This window comes from Myxocyprinus asiaticus, chromosome 15 (assembly GCF_019703515.2).
Source record: "Myxocyprinus asiaticus isolate MX2 ecotype Aquarium Trade chromosome 15, UBuf_Myxa_2, whole genome shotgun sequence".
Taxonomy (NCBI): domain Eukaryota; kingdom Metazoa; phylum Chordata; class Actinopteri; order Cypriniformes; family Catostomidae; genus Myxocyprinus; species Myxocyprinus asiaticus.
Genome location: NC_059358.1, coordinates 5,735,157 through 5,754,697, shown reverse-complemented (window position 1 = coordinate 5,754,697; position 19,541 = coordinate 5,735,157). Strand labels below are relative to the sequence as shown.

At 39.5% G+C, this 19,541-nt stretch overlaps 1 protein-coding gene across 1 annotated transcript in view; it reads right to left on the bottom strand.

Annotated features, from left to right (window-relative positions):
• Positions 1-19,541, bottom strand: part of LOC127453076 (CUB and sushi domain-containing protein 3-like) — a 435,789-nt gene that overhangs the window by 15,881 nt on the left and 400,367 nt on the right. The window contains 2 exon segments of the mRNA XM_051719109.1: positions 2,835-2,908; positions 3,523-3,696. Of these exon segments, the coding sequence (XP_051575069.1) occupies positions 2,835-2,908; positions 3,523-3,696 (248 nt within the window).

The following is a 19,541-nucleotide window of genomic DNA, read 5'->3' as shown; positions in this document are numbered from 1 at the left end:
AAAACATTCATCTTTTTTTGCTGAAGCCATTCTTTTGTTGATTTGGATGTGTGCTTTGGATCATTGTCATGCTGAAAGGTGAAAGATCTCTTCATTTTCAGCTTTCTACCAGACGCCAGAAGGTTCTGTGCCAAAACTGACTGGCACTTGGAGCTATTCATGATTCCATCCACCTTCACTAAAGCCCCAGTTCCAGCTGAAGAAACGCAGCCCCAAAGCATGATGCTGCCACCACCATGCTTCACCGTGGGTATGGTGTTCTTTTGCTGATGTGCTGTGTTGTTTTTGTGCAAAACATACCTTTTACAATTTTGGTCAAAAAGTTCAATCTTGGTCTCATCAGACCATAACACATTTTTCCACATGGTTTTGGGAGACTGGATATACATTTTTGCCGGGCTCAGAAATAAAAAAAAATTCATCAGAAAAGGTTTGGTCTTGCCACCCTGCCCCATAGCACAGACAGATGAAGAATACGGGAGATAATTGTCACATGTAGGGAGCAACCAGTACTTACCAGAATGATCTGCAGCTCTTTTAATGTTGCTGTAGGCCTCTTGACAGCCTCCCTGACCAGTTTTCTCTTTGTCTTCTCAGCAATTTTGTAGGGACATCCTGTTCTTGATAATGTCACTACTGTGCCATACTTTCTCCACTTGTTGATGACTGTCTTCACTGTGTTCCATGGTATATCTAATGCCTTGGAAATTTCTTTGTAGCCCTCACCTGAGGGATACATTTCAACAATGAGATCCTGTTGATGCTTTGTAAGCTCTTTGTGGCCCTTGGCTCTTGTAGTAGCATGCAACCAAGAAGATGTCAGAAAAATCCTACAAGAGCAGCTGAGATTTATTTGAGTTAAACAGAGTCACTTCAGGTGAAGGCAGGTGTGTACTATTTCACATGAGCTTGATGATTGGTTGATTCTGAACACAGCCACATACCCAATTATAAAAAGGTGTGTACACTTATGAGGTTAAGTTATTCTAAGTTTTTTATTTATATTTTCTTTATCTGAAATGTGTCACTTTGGTTTTCAGTGGCACTGCTTAGGATGTAATTTTTACATTAAAGGTGCAAAAAGTCTGATATGATTTATCTTTGTTTAATTTTTTACATTACAAAAACCTTTTTAACAGGGGTGTGTAGACTTTTTATATCCACTGTATGAGAAAATACTGTGCCTATAGACACTATACTTTCTCACATTCTTAATATTAACCCAGCAAACACATAACTTTCCCATTAGCACATCAGCATTTGGTTCCTGTTTGCTTCTTTTTTGGGGAACCAATTCCTAATGTTTGAGGAACGTTCTCTTTAGGTTTTATTTTTTGGTAAAAATTGTTAGCTGGGAATATTTTTAATAATATCCTCCTTGCAATATGTCCCTACCAACTTTCAAACCAAACCTACACCCTTGATTTCTAGGCCACTAATTGAATTTAAACCTGCTGTCATTAAAGCAAAAGGGGGACATACCAAGTACTAAGCAATTCTATAATTCATGTACAGTACTGTACATTTAGCTTTTAACTATGATGTCAAATTGTTGATATTTATTTGGACTATGGACTACAATCTGTCCTGTGACAGACCGTTTTAAGCCCATTTTTCAGCATTACTGTAGTTGGGTGTTTCTTCAACTTCGGGCAGTTTTATGTCCTAGGGGTTGATTCTTATTTAAATGAACAGATTTTAACTTTTTTTTTCTTTTCTTTATGTTTAGGTCATGTCAAAACTGACTTTTTACCAGGCCTTCTGCTTTTATTTATTTTACATTTCAAATGCCTTTTATGTATAGATTTTATTGTTTAAGCCTTGTCCCAGACCCATATTTGTAATATTAAACTATACAAATCCATTATAAAAACACAAATAATAACGTTTACATTTAGAATAATCTAAATAGAGTGAAATAAACAAATCATTTCAATATTTATTGTGTAAAATATATATATATATACACAAATATATACAAAAATCACATAGATCTCCTGTGATACATGCACATGCTGTATACTATTGGACATTGTTAACAGACAAATTAAATAAAAGAGCCCGAAGTTGAAGAAAGACCCAGTTACTTTGGCTTTGTAGGGCAGTAGTATTTTGTATAATTTTGGAACCAATTGTATCAGTATTATTGGTTCCTGAAAAACCAAATTATATTATGGAGTTGCAAAACTGACAATGGATGTGTGTGAAATCTGCAATGTCTAACTCAACTGCCTAATTCATTTTTCATTTATCTTGTCTTGAGGAAGAAACAACAGCATCTGAGCGGTGGTTAAAGTGGTGACGGAGGCGTTTAGGTAGATATAGTGAGTGTTTTGATGAGCAAACTCTCCCCTGACAATAAAAGCTGATGGCGGTAGACAGCCACATACCCTGAAACTGCCACGGTCCTTTCAGAATGCATTTAAGTGAATCAACTTGACAATAAATCAATTGTGCTTGTGAAGACAGGGCAGTCCTAAAATATGACAATACCTCGCGAGAGACCTGCATTGACACACTCAAATGAAGGGTTTCTTTGAAAAATTGCTTGACGTGGAATTAACAGCTTCGAAAGAAGCTGTCACTAGGGGCGAGTGAAGATCCTTTTGTCTCAGCAATGATGGGAAATGTGATTTTCAATTCTTAACAGGCACATCAGATGTCACATTGTGCCATTTTAAAGGGCCATTTTTGTACTTGAAGATAAAAGCAGGACTACGACTGACAAAAACTGGCATTTTGAACTACCTTTTACTTAATTTGGATCATAATGGCTTTGATACGACAGTCCGGAATAGTCCGAGAAAATCGCTCCTCTCTCAACTCTCTCTTACCTTAAAGCCCAGGCTGCTGTTCAAAGAGCCGTACTCAGGGGTGCCTGGATTATCACATGTCGTTCTAGTTGGTTCTATAGTAAAAAAAAAAAATCAATAATAAAAAAAATATATATATATATATATATATATATATATATATATATATATATATATATATATATAAACAACATCATTATTAACTACTTTATCCATCCATCCATCTAATAATAGTTCTTAGTAAAGTACCAATTCCCATACCAATTAATACTGAAGCCTTATAATGAAGTTCAATTACTCAAGTAACGGTAACACTTATACAATATAGGTTCCATTCATTAACATTAGTTAATACATTAGGTGTAATGAACAAACAAATCAACAACATATTTTTACAGCATTTATTAATCGTATGGATTAATTTTGTTTCCTTTATGTGAGTTTTGGAGCTACAAATGTCTGATCACCATTCACTTGCATTGTATGGACCAACATAGCTAAGATATATAAAAAATAAAATCTTCATTTGTGTTCTGCTGAAGACAGAAAGTCATACACATCCGGCAAAGCATGAGGGTGAGTAAATGATGAGAGAATTTTCATTTTTGGGGTGAACTATCCCTTTAAAACCATGAAATCACAGTGTAAAATTTCTAGTGAACTCTATTTCTACCATTCATTGGTGAAAAATAATCTGCAAACCGCATACCTATGCAACGTGGTTGGGTTCCACTCCACATGCCGTCTGCTTGACACACGCGAGTAGAGGAGCCCACCAGCACATAGGGGGCGCTGCAGCTGTAGATGACCTCAGATTTGAAGATGAAACTCTGCCCTTCTCTTCTGATCCATGGAGGTGTGCCGGGGTCACCACAAAACTTAGCTGTAAAGATTCACAAGTCAATTGTTAAAAAAAGTTAACATGAAACATTTCCATGAAGTGACATTTATCATCTAAATCTTTTGTTATTTGCTATCAGGACTGTAGCGAATTGGATGAAAGGTGTTAACAATTCCAGGGGCCCACAACAAATGTTATACTGTATTTTTCTATATGAAAGGGGCCCAGAGCAATGTATAGTCAGGGGGCCCAGAATTCCTTGCTACGGCCGTGTTTGCTATTATTGCCGCAACGTTTATGACATCAGTGCTAACCGGTGTAAAATCTGCAATACCTACAACTAGGGCCGGCCCGTCCTTTAAGCGATTGTGGTGAGCAGGGCGGAGCTGAGCGGCGTCTGGGCAGAGCGAGGCCGGGAAGATAAGTGGTGAATGACTTTCACCTGCGTGCCACACCGGTCTCGCGTTCCAGCGAGGGGCGGCGGGAGTACTTAAGGAGAACAGATAGCGGTAGACGGGAGAGTGAGTTGCGTGAAGCTGTTTGTGTTTGTGTGTTGAGCTGAAAAGCCAACAGAGTTTGTGTGTAGTGCAGCTGAAAGCAAACCTTTTGTGTACTGCTGAAAAGCGTCCTTAATGTGTGCGACTGAAAAGTGCAACAATAAATGTCTATGTGTTTTGTCAAGCCGGCCCCAGCATCCTCCTTTCCACGAACTGTTACAGCAATATAGGTGGCCATTTAGGGCCCCGACGTGCCTGGGGGTACCCATATATAAGTGCATGGATCATGAACAATTCACAATAATTTTAAGAAACATCAACAACTTCTATTTTGGAATTACCAGTGTTCTTGGTCAGGGGTACTCTATAGGCGGACTCCGGACCGGACCGGACCGAAGGACAATTAAGTCCGGACTGAGATCTAAATCTTTCTGCTAGTTATCTGTCACCTGGCTAAGTGATTGTTTAAGCATACACGTGTACGCGTGCGGAGCGGGAACAAAACGCACTCAGCGCTAGAGAGAAATATTTCTCTCAAGCACGTTCAGTGCTACGCACTTTATTCCCAAGTGTTGAATGCACTTTATTTACGCTCCGTGCGCATTGCCTCTCTCCCCACTAGACATGAGGCACTACATAAAGTTCAATTTACTGTATGTAAAGCCGCATGTGCGGTTATTTTAACAATAGCAGCGGAGACACCGTTAAATACAGATACTGGCATCTTTCACTTAAACACACTGCAGAAAACAAAAATGAAGCAAAGTGAAACTATCTTCATCTGTCTGATATGTGATGGTTCAGATGGTTCAGCTAAGCCAGGTTTGTTTCAGGACAAGTTAACATGCTGCCATACTGATTTTTGTTCCAATTTTGTGAATATTTATCTGAGATACCATCATGGCATGGGTGGCAAGGAAAGCCTATTTATACTTAAATTAAGCAAACAGTATTTTAATTCTTCACTGTTGTTATGTAAATTGTTTGTTTGTTGTTAGTAGATTCTCACTTTAAGGAAAATATAAAAATGGTCCATTCAGACATTTACATTTTGTTTTTTAATACATTTTCTTCACCCCTGAACCCCCATTCAGTATTTTTTCTCCGTCAAAAGGCCTCCTATTTCCCATACATATATATTCTGAAAGTAAAAATATTTAAACACAAATACTGGACTGCTGTCATTCAGTTTCAAAACAAACTGTTGATTTTATCTTTTAATATTTATATCCAAGTGCCCTTGACTTATAAAGTCTTGAAGAAATATTTAAATTTTTTGGTGGAAGATCCCTCAGACGCCACTTATGTGGCAAGTTATAAAAACTATTCAAAAACGTATATGACTACTGACACCATATAAGCTACGTATTACTATCCGGACCTTTGCTTGGAAGGAAATGTAGAGCGGACCTCTTGGAACTTTAATTGAAAATCCCTGCTCTAGGTATTCCATTATTCACATAATCAGTGTGATCACCGGCAATGTGTGTAGACCGCATCATTTAACACACAAATCACAATGATGGTGATAACCAAAAACAACATTAAAAATAAGATGAGCTCTGAATAATTACCAAATGACAAATAACTGAAAGTTACAACAATTACAATAACTCCAGTGTATTTAAAATTGGCAGACAGTGAAGCCATTAGCAGTAGCTACACAATAATTAGCATCATTTATACATATCGCAATGCATTGCAGGGAAGCGCTGCTTCTTATCACAGTTTTATTAAAGACAGATCACACACATTGCTGAATAATGCTCACTCCTGACAGAAACGCAGAAAATAAGTCATGAAAAATATTGCTTTATGTCTATTTAAGTCTTTGAGGCTTACTTTGTTTAAACAAAGGCAGAAAAAGTGCTTGTCAAAGCATAGGGCTTGTCTTGTTTTATCAAGAATAATCTGGGGAAGGAATTCAGACACTGCTGACATAAAGACGCAGAAAATATGAGCAATTAATCTGCAAAAGAACCAAACTCTCCTATTTGTAAAATCTGCCAAAAAACAGGAATGCATTTATACTTCTCATATATTTGTATTTGTTCTTTTTTTATTTATATTTTTAGAGGTGTTGTGTTTATAGGCCCTATTTAGAATATGTGATTTTACTTATACAATATTATTTCCCACATTGCTGTTGCTACCTGATTTTCACTGATGCTTAAAATTGTATTCACTTTTGCTCATATTCTGGACAACTTTTTGTTTTTAGTAATTTTTGTTGCAATAAATAAGCATTTACGCATGGTTATGCAGTGTGACACTTTATTTAAAACTATTTTAAACAACATTTTCTTATTGTAATTGGTAACACTTTACAATACAGTTGCATTGTAACATTAACTACATTAGTTAACATGAACTAATAATGAACATAACTTAATAATCTTGGTTCATGGGGGGCCTGGGTAGCTCAGCGAGTATTGACGCTGACTACCACCCCTGGAGTCGCGAGTTCGAATCCAGGGTGTGCTGAGTGACTCCAGCCAGGTCTGCTAAGCAACCAAATTGGCCCGGTTGCTAGGGTGGGTAGAGTCACATGGGGTAACCTCCTTGTGGTCACGATTAGTGGTCCTCGCTCTCAATGGGGCACGTGGTAAATTTTGTGTTGATCGCAGAGAGTAGCATGAGCCTCCACATTCTGTGGGTCTCCGCGGTGTCATGCACAGTGAGCCACGTGATAAGATGCGTGGATTGACTGTCTCAGAAGTGGAGGCAACTGAGACTTGTCCTCCGCCACTCGGATTGAGGAGAGTAACCGTGCCACCATGAGGACCTACTAAGTAGTGGGAATTGGGCATTCCAAATTGGGGAGAAAAGGGGATGCATATAAATAAAAAAATAATAATAATCTTGGTTCATTTTAATTTCTACATACAGCAAACTAATGCTTTTTTTTTAACATTAAAAGTTGTATATGTTAAGTTAACATTATTTAATGCAATATGAATCAACATGAACAAACATTAAACAATTTCTATTTTTTAGAAACATTTATAAACTTTAACTAAGATTATTAAATGATGTAAAATTATATTGTTCATGGTTAGTTCATGATACGAAATGCATTTACAAATTTTAACAAATAGAACCTTATTGTTAAAGGTTACCCTGTAATTATTATACTTGCAGTTTCCTTAACTTCATATTGAGACAATAGTCTATTTATGCTTCTAGAAAAAAAAATTGGGGATTAAAATTGGCATGTGCTTGTATAATCTTAAGAATTATTTTGACCTGTTTAAAAAGGACTTCCTTTCCATGGAAGCTATTTTTCCTCCTAGGAGAATAAAATGGTGAAAAACTTAAAACAGTGAAGAAATTCTGACTTGTAATAGAAACTAAAATCCACACTTTCACTTATACATTCATATTCATTTTAACTTAACATCTTTATGTTGGCAAAAAGGTTCTTGGACACGTTATTTGTTATCTACTGAGCTATAGAGTGCTTATAAAAAAATCCACTGATCATATTTGCAGTGGTTCTATGGATGTTTTAAAGTTATGACAGCTTTCACAGCAGTGGGGTCTGTTTTCATGATTTCTCCTAGGGCCCCACAAACCTATGGGCTGGCCCTGCCTAAAACAGTAGCATAAATCAATGCCTCAGTAGTAGGGATGTGACGATATGGTTCTCTCACAATTCGGTTCGATATACGATATAAGGTTCAGAAATCTCGGTTCCTTTCGTGGAACTCGAGATGCTTATGATCGCTATGGGACACCGTCTGAGTGTCACGTGGTCTGAAGCCCTTATACAACCATGCCAATTATACAGTCATGCCCCTAGGGAGCTATGTCACAGGCTCCATAAAGATGCTCGCTTTTGTGCCATTGAGTCAGATTTTCTGTTCTTAAGTGCACCAATTGTCTAAGCCCGTGTTTGTTTCTAGCGACTCACGTCGAAACGAGGATTATTTTTCATTGACAGTGTAAACTTCAGAGCAATTTCACTGTGTTTTTTTCCAAACATTATAAATGGACCGACGAGGACAACAGCGCTTCGTCGAGGCTCGCAGTCTCTCACCATGAGACACTATCCCCAATTGTTCCAGTTCTATGGCCTCCAGATTTGGAGCTCCATGTGCTGGAGCCGTTTGGGATTTGTGTCTGAGAAGATAGGAGTGTGAACGGACACGTAATCCTCCTCCTGAGCGAAAGTGTGAGTCTCATCGGACATGCTCCTGAGGCCTGGCTCGGCAGCCATTTTCTGACAAACAACGCGTGCAAGAGACCAAGCGCGTCGTGAGCTGTTGCCATTAAAAAAAAGATGTATAAGAGAATTCGTCATTGGACGGTAAGGAAACAAAATTGGCCCCTTTGTCCTATTGTCTTTTTCTGTGTTGTTCAGGGAGAATGCACATGAATAAGGCAATGGAGGAGTGGCCTCGGCCTCTCTCTTACTCCCCTCACCATTTGAAGCGCTGCTCGCGGTATCATGCTTGGTCAAGGTCAAGGTCAGGTTTATTTATATAGCACCTTAAAAGCACCATGAGTGCCAACCAAGGTGCTGTACAACAGACATAAAATAACAAATCCCCCTACAATGAAAACCATTAATGAAAATACAATGTAAAATAAATACAAATATAGGAAAAAAAGAAAATATCTAAATCAACATAATACAAAGCGTCACCAGACAGCAAATAAAAACATAATTGTACTAATGGTGAAAACAAGTTATGAATAAGCCTGAGAAAAAAAGTATGTTTTAAGAGATGATTTAAATGTAATTAGATTAGGGGATGATCTAATAAAAAGATGTAGGGTGTTCCAAAGCTTTGGAGCCTGAACTGAAAAGGCCTTATCACCTTTGGTTTTTAATCGTGAATTTGGAACAGTCAATAGCAGCTGAGTGGAGGATCTGAGCATTCTGTGAGAAGAGTAGGGACGAAGAATATCCGAAATATAAGTAGGAGCAAGATTTACTAAAATCTTAAAATCAACTCTGTATTGAACAGGTAACCAATGAAGTGATGCTAACACAGGCGTAATATGCTCCCTCTTTTTTGTCCCAGTCAAAAAACAGGCTGCGGCATTCTGTACCAGTTGTAGACGCGAGGGTGAGGACTGGTTAATTCCGGCATACAGAGCATTACAGTAGTCCAGCCTGTTTGAGATGAATGCGTGTTTGATGGTTTCCAAATCATTAAAAGTAAGACAAGTTTTAAGCTTGCGAAGCCCCTTAAGCTGAAAAAAAAAAAAAAAAAACTGGCTCTGACCACAGAATTTATCAAATTTTAATTCATGATCGAAAATAATCCCCAGGTTTCTAACATGGTCATGAATATTTTCTTGAAGGGGGCCCAGGGAAGGGCTAAAATTTTCTAACTGCTGTGGGGGGCCAAACAAAATGACTTCAGTCTTTTTCTGGTTCAACTGGAGGAAATTATCATCCATCCAGCCTTTAATGTCCTTTAAACATGCTAACAAGGAGGAGACTGAATCTGTACCTGATTTTAGAGGAAAATAGAGCTGAGTATCATCAGCATAGATATGATAGGAGACCTTATGATACTCAAATATAGAATGGAGAGGGAGCATGTATAAAGAAAATAAGGTTGGAACCAGAATAGAGCCCTAAGGCACCCCACATGTAATGGGAGCTGCACTCGATGAAAATTCACCAATTTCCACCGAAAAACTCCTATTAGTGAAATGCAGCATTATGGATACCGACCTCGAGATTTAACCTATTTAGAAGGATGCGATGATCCACAGTATCAAAGGCTACACTTAAATCCAGCAATACCAGGATGGCACAGTTACCAGAGTCTACAGATATTAAAAGGTCATTTACTACTCTTAGAAGAGCCAACTCAGTACTGTGTTTAGCACTGAAACCTGACTGAAAAGGATCCAGAATATCATTTGAAAGTAGATAAGGAGATAGCTGGTTTAATACAACCTTCTCCAATACTTTAAACAAAAATGATAGGCAATTTTGAGATAGGTCTATAGTTGTTGAGATCAGAAGGATCAAGATTAGGTTTTTTGAGTAAAGGCTGGACCATAGCATGTTTAAAGCAGGATGGAAAAATACTTTTCTGTAAGGAGCCGTTAATAATAGAGAGCACAGTAGGTGAAACAGAATCCAGTATGACCTTGAGCAACTTTGTAGGAATGACGTCGAAAGAACAGGTGGTTGATTTCATGCTGGAAATAATGTCCAACAACTCAGAGTGCATTATAGAGTGAAAATTAGAAAAATAGGATGGACTAGTATTTGAATATTGGAAATTCTGGGGTAACTTAGGAGAAATCAGCAATTTAATGCCAATGAATTTATTTATAAAGAAACTACAAAACTTCTCACATGACTCTAAACTTGGATCTGGACCAGCTGCACTAGTAGGATTTACAGTAACACAGAATTTAAAGTAGAAAACAGAATCTTAGGGAAGTGAGAATTTTTTGAGATGAAATTGGAGAGATAATTTGCCCTTTGCAAAGAAACAGCTTCCTGGAATTGAGACAGAGTATTTTGCAGAAGTTGATATGAAATTTGTAATTATCCCTTTTCCATTTTCTTTCTGCCATTCTGTATTCCTTCTTTAAAGCTCGAACGTCATTGTTAAACCAAGGCTGTTTTTCGGTTTAGTTTTCTTGGTTTTGAGAGGGGCAACTACATTTAAAAATCACTGTACAGGAGGTATTAAAGCTCTTTACCAACTCCTCAACATCTAAACACTGTGTTGTCAGTGCACTACTACCAGCTGGAGAAGCTGGAAATGCATCCATAAAGTGTACGGCAGTACTGGGGTTAATAGACTGGGAGAGGCAAGTAGAAGGCTGATTAACAGGATCTGAACAGGAAATCAAACAGTCAAACATAACCGGCCAGTGGTCGGACAAACCAACATCATTTACAATGATGTTTGTAATGGAAAACCCTGATGATAAGACAAGATCTAGTGTATGACCCAACTTGTGTGTAGGACCTGAGATAGATTGAGTGAGACTAAAAGAGTCTAAAAGTTGTACAAAATCTCTTACAAGAGGCTTTGAAGGACAACATAGATGTATAGTAAAATCGCCAAGAATCAGCAGGTTATCAGAACTTGGGACCACATAACTCGGGATGAAAAAAATTCTGAAAACTCCTTTAAAAAGTCATTGTTTGATTTCGGCGGTCTGTATATCAGAGCACAAAGCAAAGGACTAGTTAGTTTGACTTTACATAATAAAACCTCGAAGCTAGTGTAAACATCAACTGGTAAGAGCCAAAAATTAAACAAGTCCATAAAAATAACCACAATGCCCCCACGCTGGCTGGAAGTTCTAGGGCAGCTGAAGTAGTTACAGTTGGCAGGGGAGAGTTCAGATAGAGGACTTAGCTCATTTGCTGTGAGCCAAGTTTCAGTAATAAATAAAAAGTCCAGGTTGTTTGATGAGAAGAAATCATGTAGTAAAAAAGTTTTGTTTGATACTGATCTTGCATTTATCAAAGCCATTTTAATTTCCACCAGATTGTTTTCTCTCAGTGCAGAGCTGAGCAGGGATGTCTTTGGTAGCGACCAAAGTAAATTTATATTTGCGCCACACTGAGACATACAACGGCGCCGCATCGATCGCTCAGTGGACCATATAACAGGAATATGATCCAATATAGCAGTGGTAGTTGACCGTGTAGAGCGAGCTCCTCTGTGAACATATCGTGAGCGATGGAGAATCCTCAGCATGGACCAGTAATCCCGGCCGCAGAACGAGGGAGCTGGAATAAGAGAATATTCCCCAACTGAGTGATGGTGAACCAACATGCGGGGTACTTAGTCGGTGCAATTATTCTCTCGGGATTCTATCAGGAGATGCAAGGAATTTTAACTTGTTTTTCCTTTTGCTCATTTTGTGGATCAGGCAGGCCATCTCTGCTCAATTTTTTGATTGTGCCATGGATGACGCTCTTTTCAGATAGCTGTTGGATCTACACACGATGTTTTGCATTCCAACCAAGCACATTGCTTTAAGGAATGCCTTTGATTTACTGGCTCTGTTTGGAATTTCCCTCGGCTTGTGCTGGGGAACAAGTTGGTCAAGGTGATGCTTTTGTTTGTGAAGGTGACAGACAACAGACTCTGTGCCTCCTATGAATCAAGGTTAGCAAACGCTACCCCCCACATGTATTGCGTCTCACAGACAAGTGCTTGGGGTTCATATCGGCGCCATTCAGAGGACCGCAGTCTTCTGACCAGCTAAAGCCCACTAAAGTATTTATTGATGAAGCAGAGTTCACTAAAGTTGAGCATTCTCAACTAAATTTTCTATCCGGTGTGCAAAAGCACTTTGTCTCAGGTACTACACGTTGTTCCCCAATTATATGCTGGGACCAGTTTAGTGTCTAACCCATTTTTAAGTACACCAATTTAGCTCCATTTCCCCGTAATTTGCGCTGGAGAACGAGCATTGAATATCTTCAGCTTTAGTTTTGCCTCTGCCTCCATGACCAAGGGTCTCGGGGCACACGTAATATAACTCAATGAAACTGGATTGTATAAACGTATCCGTTTCTCCCCTGTTTGCCCTTCGGTCAGTATCAGGATGAGTTCACCGTTGTAAATGCCTCGAACACCCAACAACCAGTATATGGTTCAGTTTCCCCCAGCAGCTTGCTTTGGGGAGCGAACATTAGAAAAACGCTTCCCGAATTCAGCCTCTGTCTTCATGACCAAGAGTCTAGAGACATGCATAACAGAATTTGATGTTCATCAAGCATAAGTGTACACAAAACACACAGTAAGCACCACACGTAGTCCCCCTATAAACAATGCTGGGGCCATTGTGGCGAACCAGTTTTCTCAAATAAACATTCCCCCCAATGTTCACACACTCTTCCCTGTTCAAAATACCAAGGAAAAGGTTTATTCTGTCAGTGTCCCTGCTGTAAATTTCAGGGCGCTCATCATCATTATATCTGAATACAATAAAGGCAGAAACATTATTAAATCCCATTCAACCAGCCACAGTAGTAAAGGCACAAAGGCCCCCCTCTGTTGTGCCACTGGTTGTGGGGCAGTTGTCAAAAGTAAGCCATGCACGCAATCTAATGGTTACATGTCATCCTACAGGTGAGAGCCATGCATTAATTCCTCTGTCTGCCCATCTAGCGGCTTGGCAGCAGTTGCAGGGTGTTTTGAGTGTCACAAGTACAGCCGGGGGACAAAACAGGTGTTTTCTCAGATTCGCTTTTGGGGCAAAACGTACCAATTTTGCATCCTTCCGTTCGGACTTGCACTGGCACCACCCAATTTCACAAATTGCGTGGATGCAGCTCTGACACCCTTGAGGCTTCAAAGCTTATAATTATTATTATTAATTATTATTATAAGCTTCTGTGTTTTAAATTCTCAACGATTGGTTGGTGTTAGCTCACTCAGAGACTTTGGCTGCCCAACATCGATATGTCATTCTCAGCCATGTGAGCAATTTAGGGCTGCGTGTAAACCTAGACAAGAGCGTCCTGTTGCCAGGGCAACAGACTCTGTTTCTATGTGTGGAGCTGGACTTGCAGGCAATGCAGGCACGCCTGTCTCCAGCTCACGTTCTGTCATTTTGCCAGTGTCTAGAGATGTTCAGAGTGGGACGTGTTCTCCCAGCGAGAAAATTTCACAGGGTTTTGGGGCTCATGATCGTGGCGTCCACTGTTATTCCCCTGGGCATGTTGCATGTGAGACCTTTTCAGTGCTAGATGAACTCCACAAAGGGACTTCAACCACTGACGCATGTGCTTCATCCCTTCAGAGTGACACGTGAATGCTACCAAACTCTGCTGCCATGGAAATGGGCCCGCTTTCTGATGTTGGGCATTCTGTTGGGACAGTTTTGTCGCTGCAAGGTGATAACGACATATGCCTGGGGTGCTGTACACGAAGGTCATCCAGCCTATGGAGTCTGGGTGGGCCAGTGGCAATATTGGCACATAAACTGGCTGGAGATGCTCATAGTGCTGCTGGCGTTAAGGTTTTTCCTTCCGGAGATTTAGGACAGTCATGTCCTCATCTGGTTGGACAACAGGACGGTGGTGTCCTACATCAATCGCAAGGGAGGGGTGCGCTCTTGTGCCATGCTAAGGCTGGCACATCACATTATTCTGTGGGCACGGGACAATGTATTATCTCTACAAGCCGTACATGTTCCGGTCCGGTTGAACTCGGGGGTGGATCTCCTGTACAGACAGGGTCTGATGCCTGGAGAATGGACATTTCATCCTCAGATTACAAGAGCGCATCTTTACGTGTTTCCACCAATCAGTCTGCTGCACGCAGTTCTACAGAGAGTTCGGGAGGATCGGATTCTGCTTCTGTGAGTGGCACCATGTTGGTCATCTCAAGTATGGGTTTTGACTCTGGTCTCCTAAAAAAGACGCCTTGGGAGATTCCAGTCAGAGTGAGCATGTTGTCTCAGGCACGGGGCAGCATTTGGCACCCCGGGCCAGACTTGTGGAAGTTATGGGTGTGGCCCCTCAACGGGGCACACTTTTTGTCTCTCACTTTATGCACGGGGTACGCAGGCTTAGACCTATTCATCCTGTCCGCATTCCATTATGGGATTTATCTGTTGTTTTAGAGGCACTTTCAGGTGCTCTGTTTGAGCCCTTGATAACAGTTACTGATAAGTTTTTGACTCTCAAAATGGCTCTGCTAGTGGCATTGGCATCATTTAAGAGAGTCGGTGATTTGCATGCCCTGTTGGTCAATCCCTTGTGTATGGATTTTGCACCACGGTGTACAAAGGTTGTGTTAAGACCTTGTTTTGGCTATTTGCCCAAGGTTATTTCTAAATCATTTCGCTCGCAGACCATTATTTTTCAGGCTTTCTCTCCTCCCTCATTTGAGACGGAGGAGCATGAAAGGTTACATATGCTTTGACCAGTTTGGGCGCTGCGAGTTTATGTTGACTGTACTAGCCAGTGGCGTAAGTCAGAGCAGTTGTTTGTGTGCTTTGGTAGCCGCAACAGAGGTGATTCAGTGTCCAAGCAAAGACTGTCTCATTGGCTTATTGATGCAATTTTGAGTGCTTATGTAGCACACAGTTTACCTTCCTCTTCGGGTATTTGAGCACATTCTACAAGGAGCATGGCATCCTCATGGGCTTTGGCTAGAGGTGCGTCCTTGGAAGACATTTGTATGGTGGCTGGGTGGTCCTTTCCACATCCATATGTTAGATTTTATAATCTGGATGAGGATTTGACTCCTGCTTCCCAGGTTCTCTCTGTTGGAAAAGGAGTAAATTCATAATTCCTTTTATTCAGATGCTTTAGCTCGCTTGTGCGCCGCTATATGCTTGCCACACAGGCTTAGACAGTTGGCAGCTACTGTTCGCATGACGTGAATATATTAGTTCCTACAGCGATCGTACACAGCTCGAGTTCCACGAAAGGGAACGTCTTGCTTACGTACGTAACCTTGGTTCCCTGAGGGGAATGAGACATTGCGTAGCTGGCCATACTCTCTAGCAGCTGCATAGGCTTGTGCCTTTTGCAGAAAATCAGACTTGATGACATGAATGCGAGCACCTTTATGGAGCCCATGATGTAGCTCCCTAGGGGGCGTCGCTTAAGCACCATCAGCAAATAAATTGCCGTGATTGTATAAGGGCTTCAGACCATGTGACACTCAGATGGTGTCCCATAGCGATCATACACAGCATTTCGTTCCCCTCAGGGAACCAAGGTTACACACATAACAAAGATGTTTTTTTAATGCATCCCTGATTTTTGTGATTAAAATTAATATTTATTTTTACTTTTTTAACTTACAGTAAAGAATAGAGAGGATATTAAAAGACACATTATTCAAAGAAAGTGGAGTGTGGGATTTCACCTTTGGACACATATTACACGGAAGAAATAGTCCGTTTTAATCTCAAGCACATTTCATCAAAACAAGGCGATTTTCCAGGTATTCCAGTACTTACATTTCTAAGAGCTAAATTCAAGCACTTTAAGCACTTCAAGGACCTTGTCCGAAGTAAAACCAAGAGATAGAGAGATTATGATGTTTGACGGGTCATTTAATTTATGATCATATGGACAGAAAACAATGTTTAAAATGTCAAAATATTGAGTTTTGCCTCGATTCAATATATCGTCCAATCCCTACTCAGTAGCTATATGACTGATCAGCTATTATGATGTATTACCAAATAAATATTCAACAGGTAAAAAAAATGTAGGGCGAGATTATTTTTATCCTTTGGGAAAATATTGGATTTTTTTAATACCAGAATAAAGCCAGTTGATTGGAGGGGAGGGAATGAAAGTGTAAGAGGACTCTGTGATTTCAGACCAAAAAGGATAGTTGTAATGGACATAACAATTTGTAATAATGTGCACTGATGGATTGCACACAATCTAAGCTTTTATGAAGAAAGTGTCATTGTGTTTCAGTTAATGCTTCATAGTCACTAACTAGATAATGAGGTTACTATCTGAAAGGTTACAAAGATTATTTCAAATCTCACGAAATGAGTTTAGATCGCTGCTCCCAAACTGAGCCATCACAATTCACTGCTGATCTCGTCGCTGCTACCGTCAAGGATAATCCAGTCTGACAACCTTGTATTTTGAAAGATTTATCTGAAAGTATCCTGACCTAACACTGCAAAACAAACTCCTGGGGTGGACAAAGACTATGTGAAGGAGAAATATACTGCTTAAAAATACATGTTTAGAGACAGACAGTATGAATTCAATATGGGAGGAAGAATCAATTATTAAACTGGCACATCTATTCACAGCCAATATTCTGGAGGAAATCTATGTGGCAAACCTCAGCTTCAACTTGTATTATGATTTAAAAACTCAGTGATCCTTTCATTTTCAAACTCCAGAGCAAATTTTAGAAGCCAAGAACTACATCTTGAGGTAGCTACAAATATTCATGGGTGAAAAATGTACCTTCATTATTTACATTGGATGTAAACAGCCACATAGTAAGTTAAGTTTAAGTTTGAACAGCAAAAAAACAAACAAACAAACAAACAAACAAACAATACAAAAAAAACAAAAACAAAAAAAACAACAACTCTTTGGCTAAACTTGATTCAATCATAGACAGTAGTTCAACATGTTTGAAATTAGTTTTCTTAAATTAAAATTGCTATGTTAAATACTTTAAGTAGAGGCAACTTAACTGAATCAAGTAAACCCAACAAAATTTAACAAGTCAAAATAACTAAAATAAAACAATTTTAGTGATATGCTAGCTAGTGACAGGAAATGTTAGCATGCTAAATACATTAGTGATGTTCTGTTCTTGAACTAATCGTTCTTTTGAGATGATTCTCAGCAAGTAACCGGTCAAGCCGGTTCACAAAATCAAAATGATTCAAACTTCAGTCCAGGGTTGAGGATGCAAGATGCACAGCTGAAGTATTTGTACTGGCTATGCAGCACTTCAAACTGTCTGACTCAAACAACCGAATGAGCTGGTCCCACTAACTGTTGAAGTTTGCCGAGGATTACTGAGAACTTGCTATGTGTTGAGACTAGTGCCCGACCGATTTTAGCCTTTCACGGATATATCGGTATCAGCGTATATGTTTACCGATATGCACAGATATGAAAACTTTTTTCAGAACATATAATGCAGAAAACAATGCTTTAGAATTGGTGTCATAACATAGTTTGTCCAACAGAGCACGCTCCGACTCAACTGTTTACAGAGCTGAGCTGACGGTGGCTCTGCAGACAGGGCAGAGTTAAGCGGTGCGGAGTTAAGCGGTGTCTTCCCCATCATTTTCCCTTTTCAATATAACTAATATAATGTTAACCCTGTCCCTGACAACCATGTCACTCATGTTTATCACATCTGTTTGCTATGTTAGCTAGCTATAGTTTGTTAGTGCAATCAGTAATGTAGCAGATTGAAAGGTAAACATCAGAGCATCTTTTTGCAGCTTAACAGACAACGGTGCGGTGGTGGATAGTGTCTGTTTAGTGTTGATTTCACGCTATGTTGTTACCTAGTTGGTGAGACACAATGTTTGAAAGTAAATAAAGTCCATCTTTTACTCTCAGTGACAACAAGCTTATAGCTAACTAGCTAACCACGTAGCTTCTTTCATTGCTTGTCAGCTGAGAGGAAGCTAATGTGTAAACATGTATTTACCAAACTGTTTTGTTCAGGATTCACAGTTTGGTACCCCTTCAACTGAACAATTCCAGTCATTGCCTGTAATATTAATATTAAATGTAATATTTAAAAGCCTGGTTTTCCATTGTTGAAAGTTTCCCCTGAACTTGTATAGCTAGGGTGACCATATTCTTTATCCTTTTTTTTTTTTTCGCGTTGGGGGGGGGGGATAATAGGGTTCAAAACAGTGTTACTGTGCATGCAAACTTTAATACAGTGAAAAAGACACTCTATTAGCATAACCTAAATATATATAAATAAATAAAAATGTCCATGTACTAAAATAAAATATTTGATGCCATGAGTGTACCTTCATTTACTATTACTTGGAATGGCCATGGAAAATGAATCAATGCGATAACAATTTCACCTGGTCGCAAAAAGTAGTCCATTAATTTACCTGATGAACTTTCACCTTTTGCTGACCCTTTATGCTTCGCAGAGCTAATGTGTGCTTCCAAATCACTTGCACCTTTTTAACAACTGACACACATAAGTGCCAGCTTTACATGTCATACATTCTGCTTCCCACAGATCTCGACCTGGACGAAAGCATGGTAATTTTTTGTGCCAATCTTCTGTAAATTTCCACTTTCGTTTGGGCATTGTTTCCACTCAGCTGTCATTTGCTGCTACTGTCAAGCAACTGTTTGATGCCGAACACAATAGCGCTTTGCGTGTTCGCGGAGAGATTGACAGGCAGGAATTTTGCTAATAGTTGCTGCAAGCCTCTTATAAATCGACCAATTGGTGTGCGAGAAGGCGGGACTTACAAAGAGGGGTTAAAGCAATGCAAATATGTGCGCACACACAATGAAGTATTAGACCAGATGCACATCATAATGCAACTAAAGCGGAATCCCGGACATTTTCGCAAATATAGAAATCCCGGCCAGACGCTTTAAGGTCCAAAAAAAGAGGACATGTCCGGGAAAAAGAGGATGTATGTCACCCTAGTAAATCAGAATACGGTGTAACACCGCTGCCGCTGTTTATCTCTTGACTCGGCAGGTGTAAATGCTTCTTGTTTTACAGCCTGCCCCTAATTGACTGGCAGTATTAAAATAGTCAGTATTTGACTGATACTAAACAGTACTACTGGTGTTTATTTATTTCATTTTTATTTATTCTTGCTTGTAGGGGGGCAACTGTATTATACATTATATGTCCCCTGTACACATAGAAAACATCATTTGCTGTTTTAATATTTGTGGACATGCAATTTTTTAAAGACACCCAAAGATTC